The following is a 23,127-nucleotide window of genomic DNA, read 5'->3' as shown; positions in this document are numbered from 1 at the left end:
TAGTCCATGTTACCTACAAAGAGATGAAGTTTTATGGTGGGTTTGATACAGGTGGGGTCTGGGTATCATGGGGGTGAGAAATTGTGAGGGGAGAGCAGTGGTACTAGTTTCCCATTTTTTCTCCTTGCTGGACCCTGAGGGCCATACATTACATAAGGATATGCTATCTCTGGTTGGCTGAGATCTAAGAACTTAGTCCATGTTACCTACAAAGAGATGAAGTTTTATGGTGGGTTTGATACAGGTGGGGTCTGGCTATCATGGAGGTGAGAAATTGTGAGGGGAGAGCAGTGGTACTCATTCCTCTTTGGTCTCCACCCTGCTAGACCATGAAGGTCATATATTACATAACATGCCACCCCAGATTGTCTTAGATCTGTAACTGTAATCCATGTTACCTACAAAGAGATGAAGTTTAATGGTGGGCCAGAAACTGGTGGGGGCTGGGTATCATGGGGGTAAGAAATTGTAAGGGGGGAGCAGTGGTATTAATGTGTCTGTTTACTTCCCTGCTGGACCATGAGGGTCATAAATTACATAACATACCACCCCAGATTGGCTGAGACCTAAGAACATTTATTCCTGTTACCTACAAAGAGATTTGAAGTTTTATGGTTGGTTAGAAACAGGTGGGGGCTGAGTCGGCTGTATTGCCCCTTAGGGGTAATAAGTACAGTACCATTTTAAAAATTACATTGCTAACATCAGATGGCTGAATTTTTACTTTTTAGCAGGTTAGAATTGTATTTCTATCATTTAGACACAAGTCTGTTTAACAATTAATACATTTTGTGTTAACTATTCCTATACCAGTGTCATATTCAGTGGTCTAATAAATGAGAAACTTGCACATAGGGTATCAAGAGCCACATAACAGTATCTGTTATAACTTTTCTAAACAGGCAAGCTAGTGAACAAAATTAATGTATTCATGAAGATTTAGTTATTATCTAACAAATAAAACCATTATGGTAATGATCAGTCCAGTTTTACTCTGATAATGATAAAAACTTTATAGCATGGTAAAATGGGACAAATGTCGGCCATTTTGTTTTGGCACCAATAATCACTGTGCAAAAAAAATTCACCAAAATAAAACTATTCTAGCCATAGCTATAAAAATAGTGTTAAAATGTACAACAACCAATGCTCTAATACAGGAACAAAGAATGGGCTTGAAAAACTTATTTGGTTTATTACAAAGTGAAGTTTCCCAAGATATGTCTATTTGGAAAAAAAGTTCACAAAATGGTTTTATGGAGATGAGAAATTTTAGGGAAAGAGCAGTGGGATTAAATCCTGTCTCATCCTCTCCCTATTGGACCAAGTGGGTCATAAATTACATAAAATGAATCCTCTGTTTCTCTGTTATCAAAGAACAGCAGTGGTTGTTACCTCAGAAGTAGATTAGCAGTGTTATTGGGGGTTTTGTGGGGGTGGGGTGTTGATTGGGGCTTAATACCACACGGCTCTTAACGCCCTCCTTTACCCTACTATGTATATTAATCAATTTCTAATGCAATTTTCAAAAATAGACTCCAAGAAACATGAAATAACAGATAGAGTTCAGCTTTCAAAATTTAAAAAATGCAACAGTGACCCCCCTCTCCTACCACACAAAGTCTCAAAATTCCGAACCCCATCCCCATTAGGAGTGTGACATCAGTTATGGATGACCTCTTATTTGAAGTCTATAGGCCTAGATCTATCTAGTATTCTAGTTCTATAAAATGCTATAGATTGTACATGCAGGCCTAATAATATAAATAATTAGGCCTAGGCTTAATTAGATTTAAAAATCTAGAATCTACATGCTTATTGAACTTATTAGATTAAGTGATTCTTTAATCTTAAATATTCTCAAGGCCTTTAGTTTACAAGATCTAGGATCTAATCTAGATCAAGATCTACTAGATATAGAATTTAGATGCCAATAGTTATAGAGTCTAGGGCTATTTAGGCTCTAATAAATTCTAAACTAACAAGTCATGGCCTCGCCTATTCTTTTCTAGTACATTCTACTACTAATTTTAAGCTATTTCATAGCCCCCTACACACCATTAAATATAGATTTAGAAGTCATGACTATATTATATTAATAAGTAAGTATTCGGCATTCAATTGAGACTGCCAATGCAGAAGGAAAAGATCTATTAAATTTAGGCAAATCTTTTAGTTTTATAATGACATATATGGTCTATAATTATAATAAAATGATATTTAGCCTAATAGTAATAACTTTTTTCTCTTTGTGTATATTTTAGGAATAATTTACATGTTAATTTGAATGAATGAATTAACTGGTTTTTAAGTCTAGCTATAATATACATACATTACAGCAGGTCAATGTTTCTCTGTTACCCGGGTGTACAGTGTCAGTATTAAAGATATCTTTTCTGTTATTCAAAACCTACCAGCTTATACACTATCACACCATGTGAACCATGAAGCTGGTCTTGTTATTACATTTTTAAAAAAATCTTTTTTAAACTATTTGGGTATGTACAATACTATTTAGGCTAACATAATAGATTTAAGCACTAAAGAATCATACATCCCATCTTCTGTTTAAAAAAAAAAATTTCTTGAGGAAGCCAATATTTCAGTTTTGTGATACCCCAACCTGAATTATGAGGATTAGATGTTAGATGAGTTGCTTAAATTTGTGCTGCACCATGTTCTCATCCTGGTTTCTAAATACATCGTGACTGCTCTCACCAAAATATTCAAACCTAGGCTTAAGATACAGCTAATACCTGCACCAGTTACTTCTACCTTAAGTAAGATACAGCTAATACCTGCACCAGTTACTTCTACCTTAAAAATGTTCGTTTGAATTAAAGCTTAAATGAAGTTAAATATCACTGGAACATAAACCACTCTTTTGTCTTTGGCTATTTTTTTAGCCCCATGAAACATAATGTGGTTGATCAAGTAAGTAATCTAATGTTTCCATTTTGGGGAAAACCTTTTCACTCCAGTGTAGTCAGCCAGGTGTATGTAACTAAGCACTGAGTAGGGATTGTTGACACTCCTCAGACATTTTTTTCCCATTGATCCCAGCTAAAGGTCACACCCACATACACCAGAGGGTCTTACAGGAGAGTCTTGAATTGGTTACAGTGAGGAGGGACAGTTTCAAGTTGGGTACATTGGAGGGAGGGAGGCAGTCTACAATAGGATAGATTGGAGGGAGGAAGTCTTTGGGTACATTGGAGGGAGGAAGGCAGTCTAAAATTGTGTACAATTCATGGCCTGTCACCTTCGCCTAGCATCTTTTCACTGCCGCTAAGCAATTTGATCTAATTGTGTGGGTCTCCAAAAGATGGGAGGGGAAAGGTGGTAAGGGCTGAGTGGTTCCTGTTGAATCTGGTCCTCGAACAAATAACTGACTTCCTTAAATTTTGGGGAGAGAGGGAGGGGAGGTTGAGTAGAAGAATTTCTGTTTAAAAAACGTAGGAAGACAGGTGTGTTTATTTTTCTCCACTCCCTAAATAATAAGCCTTGACTGTCGGATATCAGGATTGATATTCATTTAGTGTGGTTTTTTTTCTGCGACCAGCACACCCCAGCAGCTAATTACTTAACGAAGACAGATTTCCAGTGAGGTCATAAGATGCATGGTCATAAATTCATTCATACATTTAGGAAACAAGTCTTTTTAAGTCACTGAACGGTACTCGCGCTTCTAGCATGAATCCTGTAGGCCTACTGAGAATAAGGAACTTTAAAAATAAATTTAAATTCTTGCTTGTGTTTCTTTTTGCAAATCTGTAATTAGCGCGATATTTCAAGTATAAGTATATGCTCTTTTGATGCCGTCATCACAAAGCCGACCTGGTAGCCTTAGGATAAAGACCGACACAGACATGAAGCCAGCAATACATAACTAATGCCGATAGTCAGGACCCACTGAGGAAAGGTCGACAAACACATACAACATTCATTTATATAGATCTATATATATATAAATTCTGAAACAAAAAAAAAGAGAACTCATTATTATTTTATATTACTTTGTTTCATAAAATTTTGAAGATCGCTAAATTATGTTATTACTTTCTCGTATATACAAAGTATAGAGAAAGTATTGTAATCGTGCAAAAAAAAATCGAGATTTTTATAAATCTCGACGTTTTACATCTCACTGATACGGAAAAACATAATTTTGCAATCTTGTCCGTATGTCTGTGTGTCTGTCTGTCTGTGTGTGTAAACACGATAACTTGAGTATCGTTACAGCTAGGTTGATGAAATTTCATATATAAGTATTTTATCAAAACCGTAGATCCGTATCACTATCAACTTTTGAGCGATTTCCGATAACCAGAAGTGGTACTCTTCCTACTTTGAAATTTTCAAAAGCCTATAACTTGAGTACTATTTCAGATAGATAAATGAAATTTCACATGTAAGTAAAAGATCTAATCCTCTACCTTCTTCTAAATTTTGAGTCATTTCCGTTGAACGGAAGTAGTAATTTACGCTACTTCCGATTTCTCAAAAAACTAATGTAAATTTTTAAAGTACTAATAATATTGCGCACTATTATGCACTTTTTTATTTAGCGTTCATTTGGTGTGCAATTCTTTTGTCTATGGGATTTTATTCTATTTTTAAAACTTTAAGTATTTAAAATGGATTAAAAATCATGTCTATAGCCCGAGTTCCCATCCCCTGTTATTTTATATAAAAATATTCGAGAAAGTTTAGGGGAGATCTCTCCCGGTTTATTTTTTACTTATTCTATTGCTTTCATTCTAAATTCCTTATTGAGATATCCTTATCGCTCATGCACAGGTCTACACATCAGTGCGCGTTACATTTGGGTTTAGCTCCGGGATCACTTAATGTTTCTTTTCTTTATTGATTCCAATATTCTTTTTTCCATTGAGTCCATTGTGTAAGTAGTAGGACTATCTGTCAAAAGCTTTAATTCAGGCTGATTTAGTGTCGGGCCATATGATAATGAGGGACGACCGCAGGTGAAAACATTGAGGGGCTTTCATTGTTAAACGATTGGAGTGTTTAGGGTCGGATAGTTAGCTGATGACCTCCCCCACAAGGCTGAGAACTCTCACCCCCTACTCCAAGGTAAGGCTGATGCCCCTCCCCCTTCCACACGGTAAGGCTGATGACCCCCCCCCTTCCCCCACGGCAAGGCTGATGACCCCCAACCCCCAGCAAGGCTGGTGACCCCCCCCCCCCCCTCCCCACGGCAAGGCTGATGACCCCCAACCCCCAGCAAGGCTGGTGACCCCCCCCCCCCCCTCCCCACGGCAAGGCTGATGACCCCCAACCCCCAGCAAGGCTGGTGACCCCCCCCCCCCCCCTCCCCACGGCAAGGCTGATGACCCCCAACCCCCAGCAAGGCTGGTGACCCCCCCCCCCCCCTCCCCACGGCAAGGCTGATGACCCCCAACCCCCAGCAAGGCTGATAAATCCCTACCCCACCGTGAGGCTGATGAATCCCCACGGCAAGGCTGGTGACCCCTTCTTTCCCCCCCCCCCCCCCCCCCCCCCAGGCCTATGACCATCTGTAGAGCAGATATCCAGCCCCATCTGGTTGCTATAGACCGCCTCGAGCTGGACCAGCGTGTTATCAATAGTGTGTCGCTAGGCTGCCACGCATCTTTTGTCTTGCGTGTTTGTTTTCATTGACCACATCGCCGAGTCACATCAGTTGGTCACCTGACCATTTCTGTGCCTGTCAGGGGTGGTTTACTGTGTATTATGGAATCAACATTTTTTCTGTTCCTAACATTTGTCCTCACAGTGATTATGGAGACCTCTGGTAATTACTTTAAAGAACAAATTGAATATATTATTATTAGTCGTGCGGGAGGAAACGTGATCATCTTGCAACAAAGTTTTCTACTTATCTTCTATGTAATTATTAAGGTGATAGTTATCTCCATCCCAGCACCAAATCAATTTTTTTTTGTTTTCCTCACTTGGTATTCTTTCTTGTTTCTTTGTCTTGCGCTCAATCGATTTTTCTTTTCTAGTCTGAGGGCTGCTTCTTATTTCCTCCGTTAGACTCTCCACTGATGGGATTCTTGATGCCTAGTCTGTGGGCTGCTTCTTATTTCCTCCGTTAGACTCTCTCCACTGATGGGATTCTTGATGTCTAGTCTGAGGGCTGCTTCTTATTTCCTCCGTTAGACTCTCTCCACTGATGTGATTCTTGATGTCTAGTCTGAGAGCTGCTTCTTATTTCCTCCGTTAGACTCTCTCCACTGATGGGATTCTTGATGTCTAGTCTGAGGGCTGCTTCTTATTTCCTCCGTTAGACTCTCTCCACTGATGGGATTCTTGATGTCTAGTCTGTGGGCTGCTTCTTATTTCCTCCGTTAGACTCTCTCCACTGATGTGATTCTTGATGTCTAGTCTGAGAGCTGCTTCTTATTTCCTCCGTTAGACTCTCTCCACTGATGGGATTCTTGATGCCTAGTCTGAGGGCTGCTTCTTATTTCCTCCGTTAGACTCTCTCCACTGATGGGATTCTTGATGCCTAGTCTGTGGGCTGCTTCTTATTTCCTCCGTTAGACTCTCTCCACTGATGGGATTCTTGATGTCTAGTCTGTGGGCTGCTTCTTATTTCCTCCGTTAGACTCTCTCCACTGATGGGATTCTTGATGTCTAGTCTGAGGGCTGCTTCTTATTTCCTCCGTTAGACTCTCTCCACTGATGTGATTCTTGATGTCTAGTCTGAGAGCTGCTTCTTATTTCCTCCGTTAGACTCTCTCCACTGATGGGATTCTTGATGTCTAGTCTGTGGGCTGCTTCTTATTTCCTCCGTTAGACTCTTTCCACTGATGTGATTCTTGATGTCTAGTCTGAGAGCTGCTTCTTATTTCCTCCGTTAGACTCTCTCCACTGATGGGATTCTTGATGTCTAGTCTGTGGGCTGCTTCTTATTTCCTCCGTTAGACTCTCTCCACTGATGTGATTCTTGATGTCTAGTCTGAGAGCTGCTTCTTATTTCCTCCGTTAGACTCTCTCCACTGATGGGATTCTTGATGCCTAGTCTGAGGGCTGCTTCTTATTTCCTCCGTTAGACTCTCTCCACTGATGGGATTCTTGATGCCTAGTCTGTGGGCTGCTTCTTATTTCCTCCGTTAGACTCTCTCCACTGATGGGATTCTTGATGTCTAGTCTGTGGGCTGCTTCTTATTTCCTCCGTTAGACTCTCTCCACTGATGGGATTCTTGATGTCTAGTCTGAGGGCTGCTTCTTATTTCCTCCGTTAGACTCTCTCCACTGATGTGATTCTTGATGTCTAGTCTGAGAGCTGCTTCTTATTTCCTCCGTTAGACTCTCTCCACTGATGGGATTCTTGATGTCTAGTCTGTGGGCTGCTTCTTATTTCCTCCGTTAGACTCTTTCCACTGATGTGATTCTTGATGTCTAGTCTGAGAGCTGCTTCTTATTTCCTCCGTTAGACTCTCTCCACTGATGGGATTCTTGATGTCTAGTCTGTGGGCTGCTTCTTATTTCCTCCGTTAGACTCTCTCCACTGATGGGATTCTTGATGTCTAGTCTGAGGACTGCTTCTTATTTCCTCCGTTAGACTCTCTCCACTGATGGGATTCTTGATGTCTAGTCGCTAGCCACGAGTTACGTTCTACTTTATATTAGCGCCAGTAACCCTGGTCAGTCCGTTAGCTCCTCAATCTAAATCCTGCATAGTTAAGCTTGTATGCGGATAACCTTGACGACCCCGACCAGATGTTGTAGTCCAACACTTATTGTATCAAATGGTGTAAAAACCTCTGTGGTCATGCCGTATCAATACAGCACTTGACGCCCTGCGCCAGTAGGCTACACTACTCGTTTTGTCAAATGGTGCAATACAATGTTTTGATAACCTCCCTTGGCAATAAATGTAGCGCTGGTCGTCTTAAAGTTGTGTCAGAGACCATGTTGAAATGTTATCCTTTGTTGATTATAAGCAACTTAAGTCTCAGGGTATAACAAGAGTTTTAAAAAGCTTTCATAAGTTTTCAATAGATTGTGATGGAATAAATGAAATAAGGCAGGTCTTGGTAGCCATTTGTTCAACCGTTGACAGCATATAGAGAAACATTGCGACCCTGACGAAGCAGCTGGTGTAGACTGTAGCAATAGAGCCGCTCCCTGGTGATAAGGGCGCTAGATCTAGGTGCGGTATTGACAGAGAGGGTAGTGTAGGGGTGGGGCTGTTGATCAGGTGTTGGCCCACACAAAGCATGCTGCGCTGACATCATTAGCGAACACACGAAAACCAACCTGTAACATTTTATCTAATGCTGCCTCTCCACGTCGATGGTACTTATTCACTCCAAGCTAATTATTATTTAATCTTCATCACGTGACTGGTTAGCCAACTTGTAATTGCTCTGTCACTAGATTCATGTTCCACGCTGGTGGTGTATGGCTGGCAGCAACCTGATTACTGAGGGATAGCTGTCGTCTGTATATGACGTCACGCTCAAAAGCGATGGGGGGGGGGTTAAGATCAACGTCACACTTTTGCATTTTTTTATAAAACTAAAGCTAGAAACTGAATTTTATCGGTTATTTTGCGTTTTAGAAAACTGTTTTAAATTGACTGAGCTGTCAATATTTTCGAGAAAAAAATGGAGGTTTTAAAAAAATAATCTGTGATGTCAAGGTTGAGGGTCAGACTTTTTGTTGAAGGTGAGGGAGGGTAATTTTGTCATAAAAGCAAGCCTTTCCTCTTCCCCCCCCCCCCCCCATCCAAGGCTGCCAGCACCCTGTGTATTGGTGAAGTATGGCTGACATGTCAAGTTTGAGGACAGATAGGCTAGGCTGTATCTTGTAACCCCCTAACCCTTTTCCACGTGATAAGCTATCGTGTTAGCTGTCGATTGAGTAAAAACATGCTAGTGCATGCCAACAATCGTTTTTATTGTTTGTTTATTAAAACGGCGCGCACTATTTTTCACGTCCAGAGAACTTCAAGACTAGTTCTGGTTCTCTTATGTATAAGCAAATCTGCTGAAAACTCTTACAACAATAACAATTTTTTGGGGGTATTTATAACGACTGCTTGGGTGCAATATGCTATAGTGTCTCGAGATAAGAATCGAAGATTTGGGGGGGGGGGGGGTGTACGGGGACCAAAAACAAAAAGAGTTTGCAGACTAAAAAATGTCCGACTATATTTATTTTGTGATAATTCCAATTGCTCATAGTCCATTTAGAATTAGAACAATCAGGAAATACAAGTAGCGTTTATGAAAAAATAACCCGGATAAAATAGTTATAGCAGCGTTTCTTAAAACTGGGTTCGATCGAACCCCAGGGGTTCGGTGAGCCAGTCTCATGTGTTCGGGAGCGTCAAAACACACCAAACTTAAAAATCATTTTATGTTTCCTATTTAGAAAAGTTGTCGGTGAACGCACATATGAGGCTGTTGGGGATCGATACACCCTAAAAGTTTAAGAACGACTGGGTTAGACTCGACAAAAGATGACGTAATGAAAACGTCATGGGGATATTTTTTTAAAGTAATTTGTAAACGATTTAGTTTTCTTCAATATCAGTACTGTGACATTTTGTTAAGACATCTTTGTAAAACGTAGATTTCTCTGCTTTATGTATGTCAAACGTAGCACATTTTATAATGCATCTGTGTGTCGAAACATAGGGGCGGTGAGTGATCAAGAGCTCTGTTCTATTATACGTTCTTCTCCTTGTTTAGTTTAAAAATTTTAGGTCGTTTTTGTTATGAGGGATGGGGATCTGTGGACGTGTTATTTTAAGTTGTATTGATTACACAATGGTCAATTTAGTGACTGTTGTATAGGCCCAGTGTGTGCACGTCACTACCAGAAGACAAAATATTGAGTTCTGGATCTGGTCTACCAGTAGGCATAAGTCGTAGTGGTTTCTCGGCGTGCATCGTGGTACATTTATTGTACCGACTTTACTGAAATGGATCGATTGAATAGTGTGCCTGACACAAATCTATGCGGATTAAAGAAAAATATACACCAGTCTTTCAACTAGAGTGACGTGTACAGTCAAAACTTTTTTTTTATCGTAACGCATGACCAAGATTTGTGCTATACGGTCCAGTGAATCAGCCAGGAGGTACACTTGCTGGGGATTTATGTATCGGCTTGCAGGTCTACTCAGTGATCTAGTGCATTACACGTCTAGGTATTCACATGTAGCCACACGTGTCTCTACACACCTTTAAACAAAGCATCATTTAGGGCCTACACACCTTTACATAAATCATCACTTAGGGCCTACACATCTTTATACACGATGAGACATAGAGAAATCAATGTAAATGTGTAAATCCCATAAAGACGTGTGATGTGTCTACAGCCATCCTACACACATACCCCGACACATAACACTTGTCGCATAACCCAGAGCACGTGTTAGGTATTGTACGTATTCCCTCTGATGGCTCGTGTAGCAGACCAAGTGGAGTGTACGGATTACCTGTTGGTGGACACGGTACGGGGGGGGGGGGGGGGGGGCAAGCACACAGCTCCCAACCTCCTCCTTTCGCCCTCCCCACACTGTGCTTACATTATCTGTCAGCTGAGCTGTTTAAAATAAGATCAAATATTTTGTTCTCTTTACTCTCCTATCTTCTTATCATACACTCCATCAACTCACGAATGCGCCTCGCTAATTCACCACCATCTCACACATTCACCCTCTTTACCTCACCAGTACACCACCGTATCACCATCTTTACCTCACCAGTACACCACCGTATCACCATCTTTACCTCACCATTACACCATCTCACCATCTTTACCTCACCAGTACACCACCGTCTCACCATCTTTACCTCACCAGTACACCACCGTATCACCATCTTTACCTCACCATTATACCACCATCTCACCCTCTTTACCTCACCATTATACCACCATCTCACCCTCTTTACCTCACCATTATACCACCATCTCACCAGTACCCACACACCATTCTGGTTTAACTAAACGTTCATGTTCAGTTTTAAACACTCAGGCTGGGTAGTAAATACAAAGCAAATTATGGGTAGGGCCTAGGTATTTGTATCATAATTCTTTCCATTTTAATAATTGTATGGTCGTACTTTATTGTTTTGATGTCCTTAAGTCGCGAGGTTTTATTTTAGGTGTACATATTGATACCTACATATTGTATTGTACTATTGAGACGTTTTGACCGTTATAAACTTGACCAGACAAAATAGAACCCTCTTGAACCAGGGCTAGACGGTAATGGTAGAAGCGACCCGCTCGTGGGCGTCTGCTGGTAACAGACATTACTCTTCTGGTCACTTGGATTCTCTGGCCTTCGTTGTGACCCAAATATTTTGGTCTCTGCCTGTTCTATTTTTAAACATCTTTGTTGCGTTGGGTTGGCGAAAATATACCTTTACTGTGCTGGTGTGTGTCTTTACATGTCAATATCCAAAGAGTTATGTGTCTTTATTCTAGTACATACACAAAGGTTAAGTAAGTTACACGATTTTTTTGCTTTAAGTAGGCCTACGTCTTTGCTGTGGCATTGGTACCTAGTAATAATGCATACCTTTCAGTATGAGAGAGATAATGTTGAAATCATGTAGGTACCTAGTAATAATGCATACCTTTCAGTATGAGAGAGATAATGTTGAAATCATGTAGGTACCTAGTAATAATGCATACCTTTCAGTATGAGAGAGATAATGTTGAAATCACGTAGGTACCTAGTAATAATGCATACCTTTCAGTATGAGAGAGATAATGTTGAAATCATGTAGGTACCTAGTAATAATGCATACCTTTCAGTATGAGAGAGATAATGTTGAAATCATGTAGGTACCTAGTAATAATGCATACCTTTCAGTATGAGAGAGATAACGATAATGTTGAAATCGTGTATAGACTAACTTAAACTAGTATCTGAGATGTGTGTGGCGCTGAGCTCTAGAGGCTTGTACACATGGATTGTGATGATGATGCAGAAAACACTGGCCAGTGGGGTTACATTAGCCTTGTTTGGCCTGGTGACGACACAGTGAAACTGCTAACGGAAGTGGTCGACTGTTTTGTTATGTTGTGTTATTGGCTGCTTGACCGAGTTTTACCGTCCGTGGCATAGTTTTATCTGGTTGGGTAGAGGTTGGAGGAGAGGGGGAAAGGGAGGGGGAGATCGATGGATGGATGGATGCTTCGTCTGTCGGCTGGCTAGCAGACGAACGAACGACCTTCTCCCTTTAAGTTCCCTCGGCCTTTGTCAGAAAGCGGTGCTATTTTTAGTCCGGTGAACTCCTTTGGCCCTAGTAGTCGACTTGTATTAGCGGCCTCTACCTCCCTAACCCCGACCTTTTGTGCTGCCTAAACCATTTCTTATGAGGGAGGTGTTGCTTATTGTATGTGTGCCTGTGCTTAGCCACACCTGAATAGTCTGCTTATAGGACACGACAGCCGTGTTTAGGGACCATTCGAGTTGATTGAAGATGTGACCTGCTGTGTGTGGAGGACCCTATTCTTCTAGGCATGTCGGGCCTTTCTTTATGCAGTTAGAATATGCAATGGATTGATTTGTGTGCTTTTTTCTCTGCTCGTATGTTGAGGATGAAGGAATGCATAGGATGCATCAATGTGGAGGCCGTATGGTGCAGCCAACTGTAGCCGAGCTGTGTGACATAGAGCCCGTTACTGCATGACCTAGAGCCGTTCATTCCTCCATACTGCACTCGCGTATCGGCACGAACCAGGGACAGAAATTCTGTGTTAGCTGTAAGGTACACGTGTCCAAATAGTTCGATTCTCTACACAACACCAGACATTTCAAACTTTAATCAACTAGGGATCTAGGCCTAGATGAACAGCATAGGTTTGTACGTTTAACTTTTACTAGACCCTAGGTCTAGGTAGCTTACGATACTTAGGCTACCATCTATACTACTGCGTGGACATACTCGTTTGATAGAGTCATTACTTCAATACCTTCCTCTATTACTCTGACTGCACCTGTATATCTAGTCCTTCTTACACCTCCTATGCCACAAACTAGATCTACCCACACATGCACATACCATGCTATTCTACATTGTTTATAACATATAGTATTGACTCCTATTATTAATAAAGTGCAGGACTCAGCACTTTAATATTAATTAAAATAATTAAAATACAATGTGAAGTAAGATATCAACTTTAATAGAATGTGTTAATCAACTTTTATGGAATGTGTGTGATATCAACTTTTATGGAATATGAAGTGAGATTTCAGGTTTAAGTAACCAAAATGTGGAGCCTGCTACAACTAGCAAAATAAGTCAGTTGAAAAATAACCTGTACCTTACACTCTACACACCTACTGCACACCTGTGTTCACTTATCAGGGGATTTCAGCTCTGCTTTCTTTACTTCTCCAACTCTCATGTCTGTCTGTCTACTCTCCAACTCTCATGTCTGTCTGTCTACTCTCCAACTCTCATGTCTGTCTGTCTGCTCTCCAACTCTCATGTCTGTCTGCTCTCCAACTCTCATGTCTGTCTGTCTGCTCTCCAACTCTCATGTCTGTCTGCTCTCCAACTCTCATGTCTGTCTGTCTGCTCTCCAACTCTCATGTCTGTCTGTCTGCTCTCCAACTCTCATGTCTGTCTGTCTGCTCTCCAACTCTCATGTCTGTCTGTCTGCTCTCCAACTCTCATGCCTGTCTGTCTGCTCTCCAACTCTCATGTCTGTCTGTCTGCTCTCCAACTCTCATGTCTGTCTGTCTGCTCTCCAACTCTCATGTCTGTCTGTCTGCTCTCCAACTCTCATGTCTGTCTGTCTGCTCTCCAACTCTCATGTCTGTCTGTCTGCTCTCCAACTCTCATGTCTGTCTGTCTTCTCTCCAACTCTCATGTCTGTCTGTCTGCTCTCCAACTCTCATGCCTGTCTGTCTGCTCTCCAACTCTCATGTCTGTCTGTCTGCTCTCCAACTCTCATGTCTGTCTGCTCTCCAACTCTCATGTCTGTCTGTCTGCTCTCCAACTCTCATGTCTGTCTGTCTGCTCTCCAACTCTCATGTCTGTCTGTCTTCTCTCCAACTCTCATGTCTGTCTGTCTGCTCTCCAACTCTCATGCCTGTCTGTCTGCTCTCCAACTCTCATGTCTGTCTGTCTGCTCTCCAACTCTCATGTCTGTCTGCTCTCCAACTCTCATGTCTGTCTGTCTGCTCTCCAACTCTCATGTCTGTCTGTCTGCTCTCCAACTCTCATGTCTGTCTGTCTGCTCTCCAACTCTCATGTCTGTCTGTCTTCTCTCCAACTCTCATGTCTGTCTGTCTGCTCTCCAACTCTCATGTCTGTCTGTCTACTCTCCAACTCTCATGTCTCTCTGTCTTCTCTCCAACTCTCATGTCTGTCTGTCTTCTCTCCAACTCTCATGTCTGTCTGCTCTCCAACTCTCATGTCTGTCTGTCTTCTCTCCAACTCTCATGTCTGTCTGCTCTCCAACTCTCATGTCGGTCTGTCTGCTCTCCAACTCTCATGTCTGTCTGTCTGCTCTCCAACTCTCATGTCTGTCTGTCTTCTCTCCAACTCTCATGTCTGTCTGTCTGCTCTCCAACTCTCATGTCTGTCTGTCTTCTCTCCAACTCTCATGTCTGTCTGTCTGCTCTCCAACTCTCATGTCTGTCTGCTCTCCAACTCTCATGTCTGTCTGCTCTCCAACTCTCATGTCTGTCTGTCTGCTCTCCCTTGATGTCAATGACTGTTGTTTGTGTGTTAAAATATTTATTTTATAATGTGTAAGGTATTATGCATATTTTTTGTGTTAATTTACATGATCTTTTGAATTTTGGCACGCCTTAATTTACATGATCTTTTGAATTTTGGCACGCCTATGCCCACCTTTAAAATTGAATGGGTATAAACAAATATCTAACAGGTATGTGTATAGATTTTTTGCTGTAATTCAATAGTGCTCTTAATTCTACGTTTTAAAATTATGTTAATAGTTTCTGAACCATCCAGTATTAATTATTTCATAAAAAATAGCTTTCTGATTCTTATGCTGAAATTAATTATTTATGTTACTTGTTTGTATTTCTGTAAATCATGCCATCAGAGTTATGTTATATAAGCATATAAAATCCTTGGTCATGAGAATTTGTCTTGTCCCCATAATTGGACTGGAACCATTAAAAAAAGCCAAACCCCCTCCCCCACCTGTTATTGCAGATATTGATCTCCATGTACTTGATGGTGAGAGCTACTCTAGACCAGACCTGTCTCAACACAGCTCAGCCTAATAGAATTCATATCTGTAATGCCTTCATTATAACTTCAGGTTTTGTTCAGTGTTTCAAATGTGCTTTCCTACCACCCTGTTTCAATTTGAACACCAAGTTTTACGGTGTAGGTCTACAATCTACCTGTTTCATAGTTTATTGTGTAGGTCTACAATCTACATGTTTCATAGTTTATTGTGTAGGTCTACAATCTACATGTTTCATAGTTTATTGTGTAGGTCTACAATCTACATGTTTCATAGTTTATTGTGTAGGTCTACAATCTACATGTTTCATAGTTTATTGTGTAGGTCTACAATCTACATGTTTCATAGTTTATTGTGTAGGTCTACAATCTACCTGTTTCATAGTTTATTGTGTAGGTCTACAATCTACCTGTTTCATAGTTTATTGTGTAGGTCTACAATCTACATGTTTCATAGTTAATGGTGTTATTGCTTGCTTCAGTAATGGTGTGTCGTATACGTTGGTTTATTCAGTAATGGTGTGTTGTGTATGTTGGTTCATTCAGTAATGGTGTGTTGTGTACGTTGGTTCATTCAGTAATGGTGTGTTGTGTATGTTGGTTCATTCAGTAATGGTGTGTTGTGTACGTTTGTTCATTCAGTAATAGTGTGTTGTGTACGTTTGTTCATTCAGTAATGATGTGTCGTGTACGTTGGTTGATTCTGTAATGGTGTGTTGATTTCTAAGGCGGCTTCAATGAAGGTATGTCGCATGAATTATTTGTAACTCCACTGCAAAGGTATGTGTACTGCTATAGTAGAGACGGTTTTATTTTATTGATTGTCTGTAAAACAGGTCAAGTTTATTTAGTGTTTGGATTAAGCACGCGGTTTATGGGCAGGGCAAATCTCTGTCTAGCACAAAAATTGTACGGCACGATCAGTTAGATTTTGGTACACGCTTTTCACACTTGTTTTGATCTATTTTTTGTATTGGGATGTCATGAAGGTTTGATAGATTCATTGGAGCATAATTTTCCAAGTCTTGTGGCTGTTTGATGCGCTGTTGTAACCTCTGATTTTATCTGCTGTTTGATGCGCTGTTGTAACCTCTGATTTTATCTGCGGAATGTGTGGTCATAAAATGTCGACAGCCACTGGTTGAGTGAAATATTTCTTACACCAATAGATGCACTGGATTCTATATTATAGAAAGCGAAAGGACACCAGGTTTTTATGCTTCCATTTCCTGAACCGTGTTGTACTTATTTAGAAACCCGATAGCGCCAATACGCTTCTTGACCCAGTGACCTAGACGAGATGATCCTCTGTGGACAGAAATGTTGAGCCCGTCTCATGTCAAACATCGGGTGTGCGAGCCAGTGGTTGTGGAGGCTATGTGCAGTCTTACAGTGTGGGTTTAGTGTACTGGTGCCACCAGAGTGGAGTGAATGTTTTTTTTCTCTTCTATCTGGATATAGGTCAGGTTCCACGACTGAAAGATGCTGTCTTGTAGACGAGCAGCTGTCACGCACTCTCTCGCCAGCCGTGGGAGCCTGAGCACGTAGATACACTTTAACTTTACTCCCATCACCCACCCCATCTCCCCACCACAGATCATATCACCCATGTCCACATTGATCATTCTGACTAGCTGTATTAGCCTCATGCTTTCCTTTCCCTCGAGGGTTAATCAGCAAGTAAAACATAACCATTCGCTGGTGGAAACTCAGGGAATTTAAAGACTGTGCCTAAAAATTAATGGCTCTTGTAAGCCCAGTTTTTAAACGCTGTGAATCTAATCAGATTCGGGAGTCAAGGTATGGTCCGTGGCTCATTGAGTGCCTAGCTAGTGTATAGGCCGTGGCTCACTGAGTGCCTAGCTAGTGTATAGGCCGTGGCTCACTGAGTGCCTAGCTAGTGTATAGGCCGTGGCTCACTGAGTGCCTAGCTAGTGTATAGGCCGTGGCTCACTGAGTGCCTAGCTAGTGTATAGGCCGTGGCTCACTGAGTGCCTAGCTAGTGTATAGGCCGTGGCTCACTCAGTGCCTAGCTAGTGTATAGGCCGTGGCTCACTGAGTGCCTAGCTAGTGTATAGGCCGTGGCTCACTCAGTGCCTAGCTAGTGTATAGGCCGTGGCTCACTCAGTGCCTAGCTAGTGTATAGGCCGTGGCTCACTGAGTGCCTAGCTAGTGTATAGGCCGTGGCTCACTCAGTGCCTAGCTAGTGTATAGGCCGTGGCTCACTCAGTGCCTAGCTAGTGTATAGGCCGTGGCTCACTGAGTGCCTAGCTAGTGTATAGGCCATGGCTCACTGAGTGCCTAGCTAGTGTATAGGCCATGGCTCACTGAGTGCCTAGCTAGTGTATAGGCCGTGGCTCACTGATTGCCTAGCTAGTGTATAGGCCGTGGCTCACTCAGTGCCTAGCTAGTGTATAGGCCGTGGCTCACTCAGTGCCTAGCTAGTGTATAGGCCGTGGCTCACTGAGTGCCTAGCTAGTGTATAGGCCGTGGCTCACTCAGTGCCTAGCTAGTGTATAGGCCGTGGCTCACTCAGTGCCTAGCTAGTGTATAGGCCGTGGCTCACTCAGTGCCTAGCTAGTGTATAGGCCGTGGCTCACTCAGTGCCTAGCTAGTGTATAGGCCGTGGCTCACTGAGTGCCTAGCTAGTGTATAGGCCGTGGCTCACTCAGTGCCTAGCTAGTGTATAGGCCGTGGCTCACTCAGTGCCTAGCTAGTGTATAGGCCGTGGCTCACTGAGTGCCTAGCTAGTGTATAGGCCGTGGCTCACTGAGTGCCTAGCTAGTGTAGGGTATGGTCCGTGGTTCTCAATACTTTGCGTGCTAACGTGTATTAAAGAGCATGGGCCATCCCCTGTAACGATGTATTCATTACCCTAGTGATTGTAAGCTGATACCGACCCGGGATATGCTAACCCCACTGACAGCCGCTCGAGTCACCATCATTGCAGTGCTAAATCAAGATCGTGTTCCTGGGAAACGCAAACTAGACCCCAGTTGGAACAAAGACGAATGCTTTCTCCTCTCGTATATATGTGTTTGTGTGTGCATACATACACACACACCCGCATACATACATACATACATACATGCATGCATGCATGCATACATACATACATACATACATACATACATACATACATACATACATACATACATACATACATACATACATACATACATACATACATAAATATATACATACATACATACATACATACATACATACATACATACATACATACATACATACATACATACATACATACATACATACAATGGAATGCACACGATGGTCAGACACCGAAATTAAGAAGTAGGATCTTTAAAAACCGTTTGATATTGTATTATTTAAACAATGTCGGTATTTTATCATTGACAGCGTTTAAAAAAAAGCCACATTCCACTAGGAGGCGGGTGTCCAATGTAGGTCAGGGCTTAAATGCACTAGTATCGATGAGTTGAGTGAGCGTCAACTGGGTCCCTGGCCCAGACGTGTTCACACGAACTAGGTCTATCTCTTATTGAAACAAAGCTCCATCTGGGACCACAGGCTGGCTCTAGAAACCACATGTCCCACCTCGGCCATAATCCATACACGTTATTTTTTTATATTAGGGAAATAAGAAGGAAGTGACGCGCATGTTCATTCTCTAGAAATTTGACGGCTCCTTCAACCCACGCTATTCATTTATTCCATGCTATTCGGGCTCGATCATTGCAGATCACTTCATATCATACCACATTGATTTCATTGATCATGGCAATCAATCAATGCTATGTCTCTATCCTAAAGGTTCTGGATGTGACCTCTCTGGCTAAAACGTCAGTCCGTCAGTTGAAGAAGGGCACAAAGAAAACGGTAGATCCACTTTTTAATCTTTGACAGTCGTTGATGGTAATTGGTATGACGTAAGTGGGCAACGAGAAGTGCTCCATGACGTCAGCAGAATCTGTGCTTACGTGATAGTTTGAAACAAGTTTTACCTGGGAGCCCACGTACATCCTCGCATACGGGACAGATGTCGCACACATTCGGTTAGCTTGCTAGTATTGACCAAGTTACATCTATCTCCAGACAAATAAAGCTGATGGTTGGCGGGCTGTGATTGATTCTCTGCCACTAGAGCTCATGGACCGTGTGTAGATAAATTCAACTGTTGGATGGCGAGTCAGGACAGAATGGCTGCGCGCAGATTCTAGTTGTGTAGTGGCTCGCGCTACCGCTCTTGGACGCAATGTTGATTCGCCAGAGGGCGGGGTGGCGGTTACATCACCAGGCCTACCTTTGGCCCAGACGACCTTCTGTTCTCCCCACCTCCCCTACCCTGCCGTTACCTCGCCGTCGTAGGTCCGTTGTCTCATCAGTTTGTCGAGCCAAGCATACGTCACACGCATCCCCTTCATCGACACCAAGAAAAGCCAAAAGGATTGGAGCGACGATCTATTCGCTGCTGGTCAACCAATCACCCGACTTTGAAGGCGTTAGCCCAGAGTTCGATTCCCCCTCCGTGTCGTCGTCTCCGTCGTCGTCGTCACCTGGCAGGAACAGTGCGGCTGGTTCCTGCTCGTCTCCCTCCTCATCACGCCGCAGTCGTAGTGGGAGTGATAGTCTGGACCCTGTCCTTGAGGACAGTCCTCTCAGCACATTTCTTCCAGACTCTGGGAGTGGGAGTGATAGTCTGGACCCTGTCCTTCAGGACAGTCCTCTCAGCACATTTCTTCCAGACTCCGGGATTGAGGACAGTCCTCTCAGCACTTTTATAGAAGACGCTGTACTAGAGGACAGTCCTCTGAACCCACGCGAGGCAGGTAGTCCTGAGCCCCAGCTTTCTGCTGTCTGCTGTGCTGGGAGTGAGACAAGGTAAACTCCGTACTTGTTGTTTTGGTGTTGTGGGCTGCCTTATGGCCTCTTGTGGGTTCCGTTTTAATGCTGGTCATTTTTGTGCAATACCATCTAATATAGCACTTTCTCGCCATCCTCGCTCATAGATCTTACAGTTAGCCTATGTTAGGCTTTATAGTATCTATATCCACTCTCGTAGATCTTACAGTTAGCCTATGTTAGGCGTTATAGTATCTATATCCACTCTCCAAGATCTTACAGTTAGCCTATGTTAGGTGTTGCAGATAATCAATGACTAGAGTCAGCATATTGCTCCCCCAGTTCATGTTTTATTGATTAGTTAAGATTAGTAGAAGCATTTACATAAACCCACTCACTGTGCCCATGTAACCAATGGCTGGGCAGAGTGGGAAGCTAGACATCAATGTCCTGTTACATACCATCTAAGTCCTGCTACACACCAGCATCTATGTCCTGTTACATACCACAATCTATGTCCTGTTACACACCATCTATGTCCTGCTACACACCACCATCTATGTCCTGCTACACACCACCATCTATGTCCTGCTACACACCACATTGTTAGGTGCCATTATCTGCATTACTATGGTGTTTAAAACTGTTTCCTTTCATTGGCTGCCTTGGTAGGTTTAGTGAGCATTTAGGGTTTAAATTATAGTATATAAAATCCAACTTATATTTGTTGTGGGTTTTAAAGCAACACTTGCTCATCATCTAAAACTCAAGTTTGTTTACATGTTTGAATATTTATTTTTTTTATTTTTTTTTTTGTCTGATTGACTACTGTAAATAGATCTACGCTATATGTAGAACTGTAAAATCGCATGTAGGTAGAGAACAATTTTTGTTTTCAGGCAGACTGTTAATCACAAATTTATTTAAAGACATTAATAAATTTATTGATTTATTCATAGGTAGATTAACCACATTAATTTCATAGTTTTAGAACAATGGCTTAACTTTGACTGAATAGTGACGTTTGATAACTCATTTTTTGTTTGTTTGTTTTTCTGATTTGTTATTGGGGAGAATCTGCATTATGTGTAGAGCTGTAAAATAGGATTTTGGGTGGTAAATATTGTTCTTTCTTAAACACACTGTTAATTACAAACTAATTTAAAGCCGCTAATTAATTTATTGATATATCATTGGTAGATTAACCACATTAATTATAAAAGTTTAGAACAATGACTATAGTAATAGTAAAAAGATTTTTTTTTTTACAACAGTGTTTTCAATTATTTTTTTAAGGCCTATATGTGAATGATAAGGTTGACTATCAGGACCTCGCGGGGCACAGGGCAGGTGACGTAGAGTTCCCCTGTTTCTATGTTCTCAGCATATGAAGGGATAGTGTGGTCAGAGCCATGCTCGGCCGGAATCTTTTTTTTTTTTAAATACAAACATGTCTGAGACTTGGCGGGGCACTAGGCAGGTGAAGTAGAGTTTTTTTTAAATATAAAAAAACGTCTTTTTGAATGTGGGGTCTGGTTATTTTGGGATGAAAAGTGCTTACAGACGTGATGTCATTTATGGATGACCCCCGAAACGCACAGTTATCTAACTAGATAACGGGTAGTCTAGTAATTGTTAAAGCCAAACTTACTTGTTGTGAATTTTAATGTTAAGTGTATTTCTTTTATTCTCTTTTTTCTTTAATTTTTTGTGTGTGTAGAGGAAGTATTTAAATTGTGCAAAAAATAGAAATGGAGATATTGACAAATCTGTACGTTTTACGCCTATCTGGGTCGGAAGTTTTGCAATCTTGCTTCTCTGAATATGATATTTTGAGTTTTAGTTAGGTCGACAAAGTTGCAAACTGGTTATATAAGTATTATATCAAGTTTTAGTTACTTGTCAACTATGTAGCGATTTCCGGTAACCGGAAATTGTACTTGTGAGGGCGTCTGACATTACATCACCACAGTACTTACTGTACTTACCGATAGCTATTCACTTATAACATGTATTAAATGCTGTATTTTTTACTCTATTTCCATAGGAACACAATAACTTTAGCATGGTTTAAGCTAGGTAGACGAAATTTCATATATAGATAAAAGATCTTATAATTAAATACCTTTTAATTGTTGAGTGACCGGAAGTCGCATTTTAATCTATTCCGATTTTTGAAATACTGATTACTTTTTAGTAAGGTGTATGAAATTTCATAACGAAATATTAAATCTAGCTCCCTGTACGTAGGTTCTATCAACTTTTGAGAGATTTCCGGTAAACGGAAGGAGTTTTTCTCAAAACATTAAGAATTTGATATGAGTATATTCTAAGAACTTGTCTCTATGTTATATTTTTTGGGGTTTTTCCTTAAACATCGGTTTTGTCACAAACTTCATTATTTCTAGCCCAATTGGCCTGGAATTTGCCATCCGAATCCTTAATGTTGTTGTGTGAAAATATACGTGACGTTTAGGAGAGCTCACTCTCTCTTGTACTTACTTACCACATTGTACCACCATATTACACCACAACCACATTATACTACCACAACCACCAGATTGTACCACCACACGCACCACATTACACCCACCGAGAATCCCTGTGGTCGCCACCAGTTCTCATCAGTGTCACTTTTATTTGCACGCCTTTATGTGACTACTAACGGTTTCGTGACGTCATCGCTTTCTTTCAATATTGACTGGACGCGCTGCGACTGTAAACGTGCAGAGAATAGGCGGGATAGATCTCTCTCATTGTTGGGATAGATCTTCTCTCTCATTGTTGGGATAGATCTCTCTCATTGTTGGGATAGATCTCTCTAATTGTTGGGATAGATCTTCTCTCTCATTGTTGGGATAGATCTTTCTCATTGTTGGGATAGATCTTCTCTCTCATTGTTGGGATAGATCTCTCTCATTGTTGGGATAGATCTATCTAATTGTTGGGATAGATCTCTCTCATTGTTGGGATAGATCTCTCTCATTGTTGGGATAGATCTCTCTCATTGTTGGGATAGATCTTCTCTCTCATTGTTGGGATATATCTCTCTCATTTTTGGGATAGATCTCTCTCATTGTTGGGA

At 41.5% G+C, this 23,127-nt stretch overlaps 1 protein-coding gene across 9 annotated transcripts in view; it reads left to right on the top strand.

The window, feature by feature from the left end:
* LOC131948692 (zinc finger protein aebp2) overlaps positions 1-23,127 on the top strand; it is a 43,082-nt gene that overhangs the window by 1,898 nt on the left and 18,057 nt on the right. For 2 of the 9 annotated variants that reach the window (XR_009388056.1, XM_059310349.1), the window contains exon 2: positions 19,014-20,081. The exons of 3 other annotated variants lie outside the window; for them this stretch is intronic. Coding sequence is in view for 5 of the 6 variants with exons in the window: in XM_059310349.1 (XP_059166332.1) it covers positions 19,456-20,081 (626 nt within the window). In the remaining variant the exon portion in view is untranslated. Of the gene's footprint in view, positions 1-12,282; positions 12,845-16,679; positions 16,763-19,013; positions 20,082-23,127 lie in introns of those variants that run through there. 4 more of the 9 variants (XM_059310350.1, XM_059310351.1, XM_059310357.1 and 1 more) reach the window with 4 other exon arrangements.

This window comes from Physella acuta, unplaced genomic scaffold (genome assembly GCF_028476545.2).
Source record: "Physella acuta isolate Inbredline_101_S28 unplaced genomic scaffold, ASM2847654v3 ptg000658l, whole genome shotgun sequence".
NCBI lineage: Eukaryota > Metazoa > Mollusca > Gastropoda > Physidae > Physella > Physella acuta.
The sequence above is the reverse complement of the archived record's forward strand: the minus strand, read 5'-3'. Positions and strand labels throughout refer to the sequence as shown.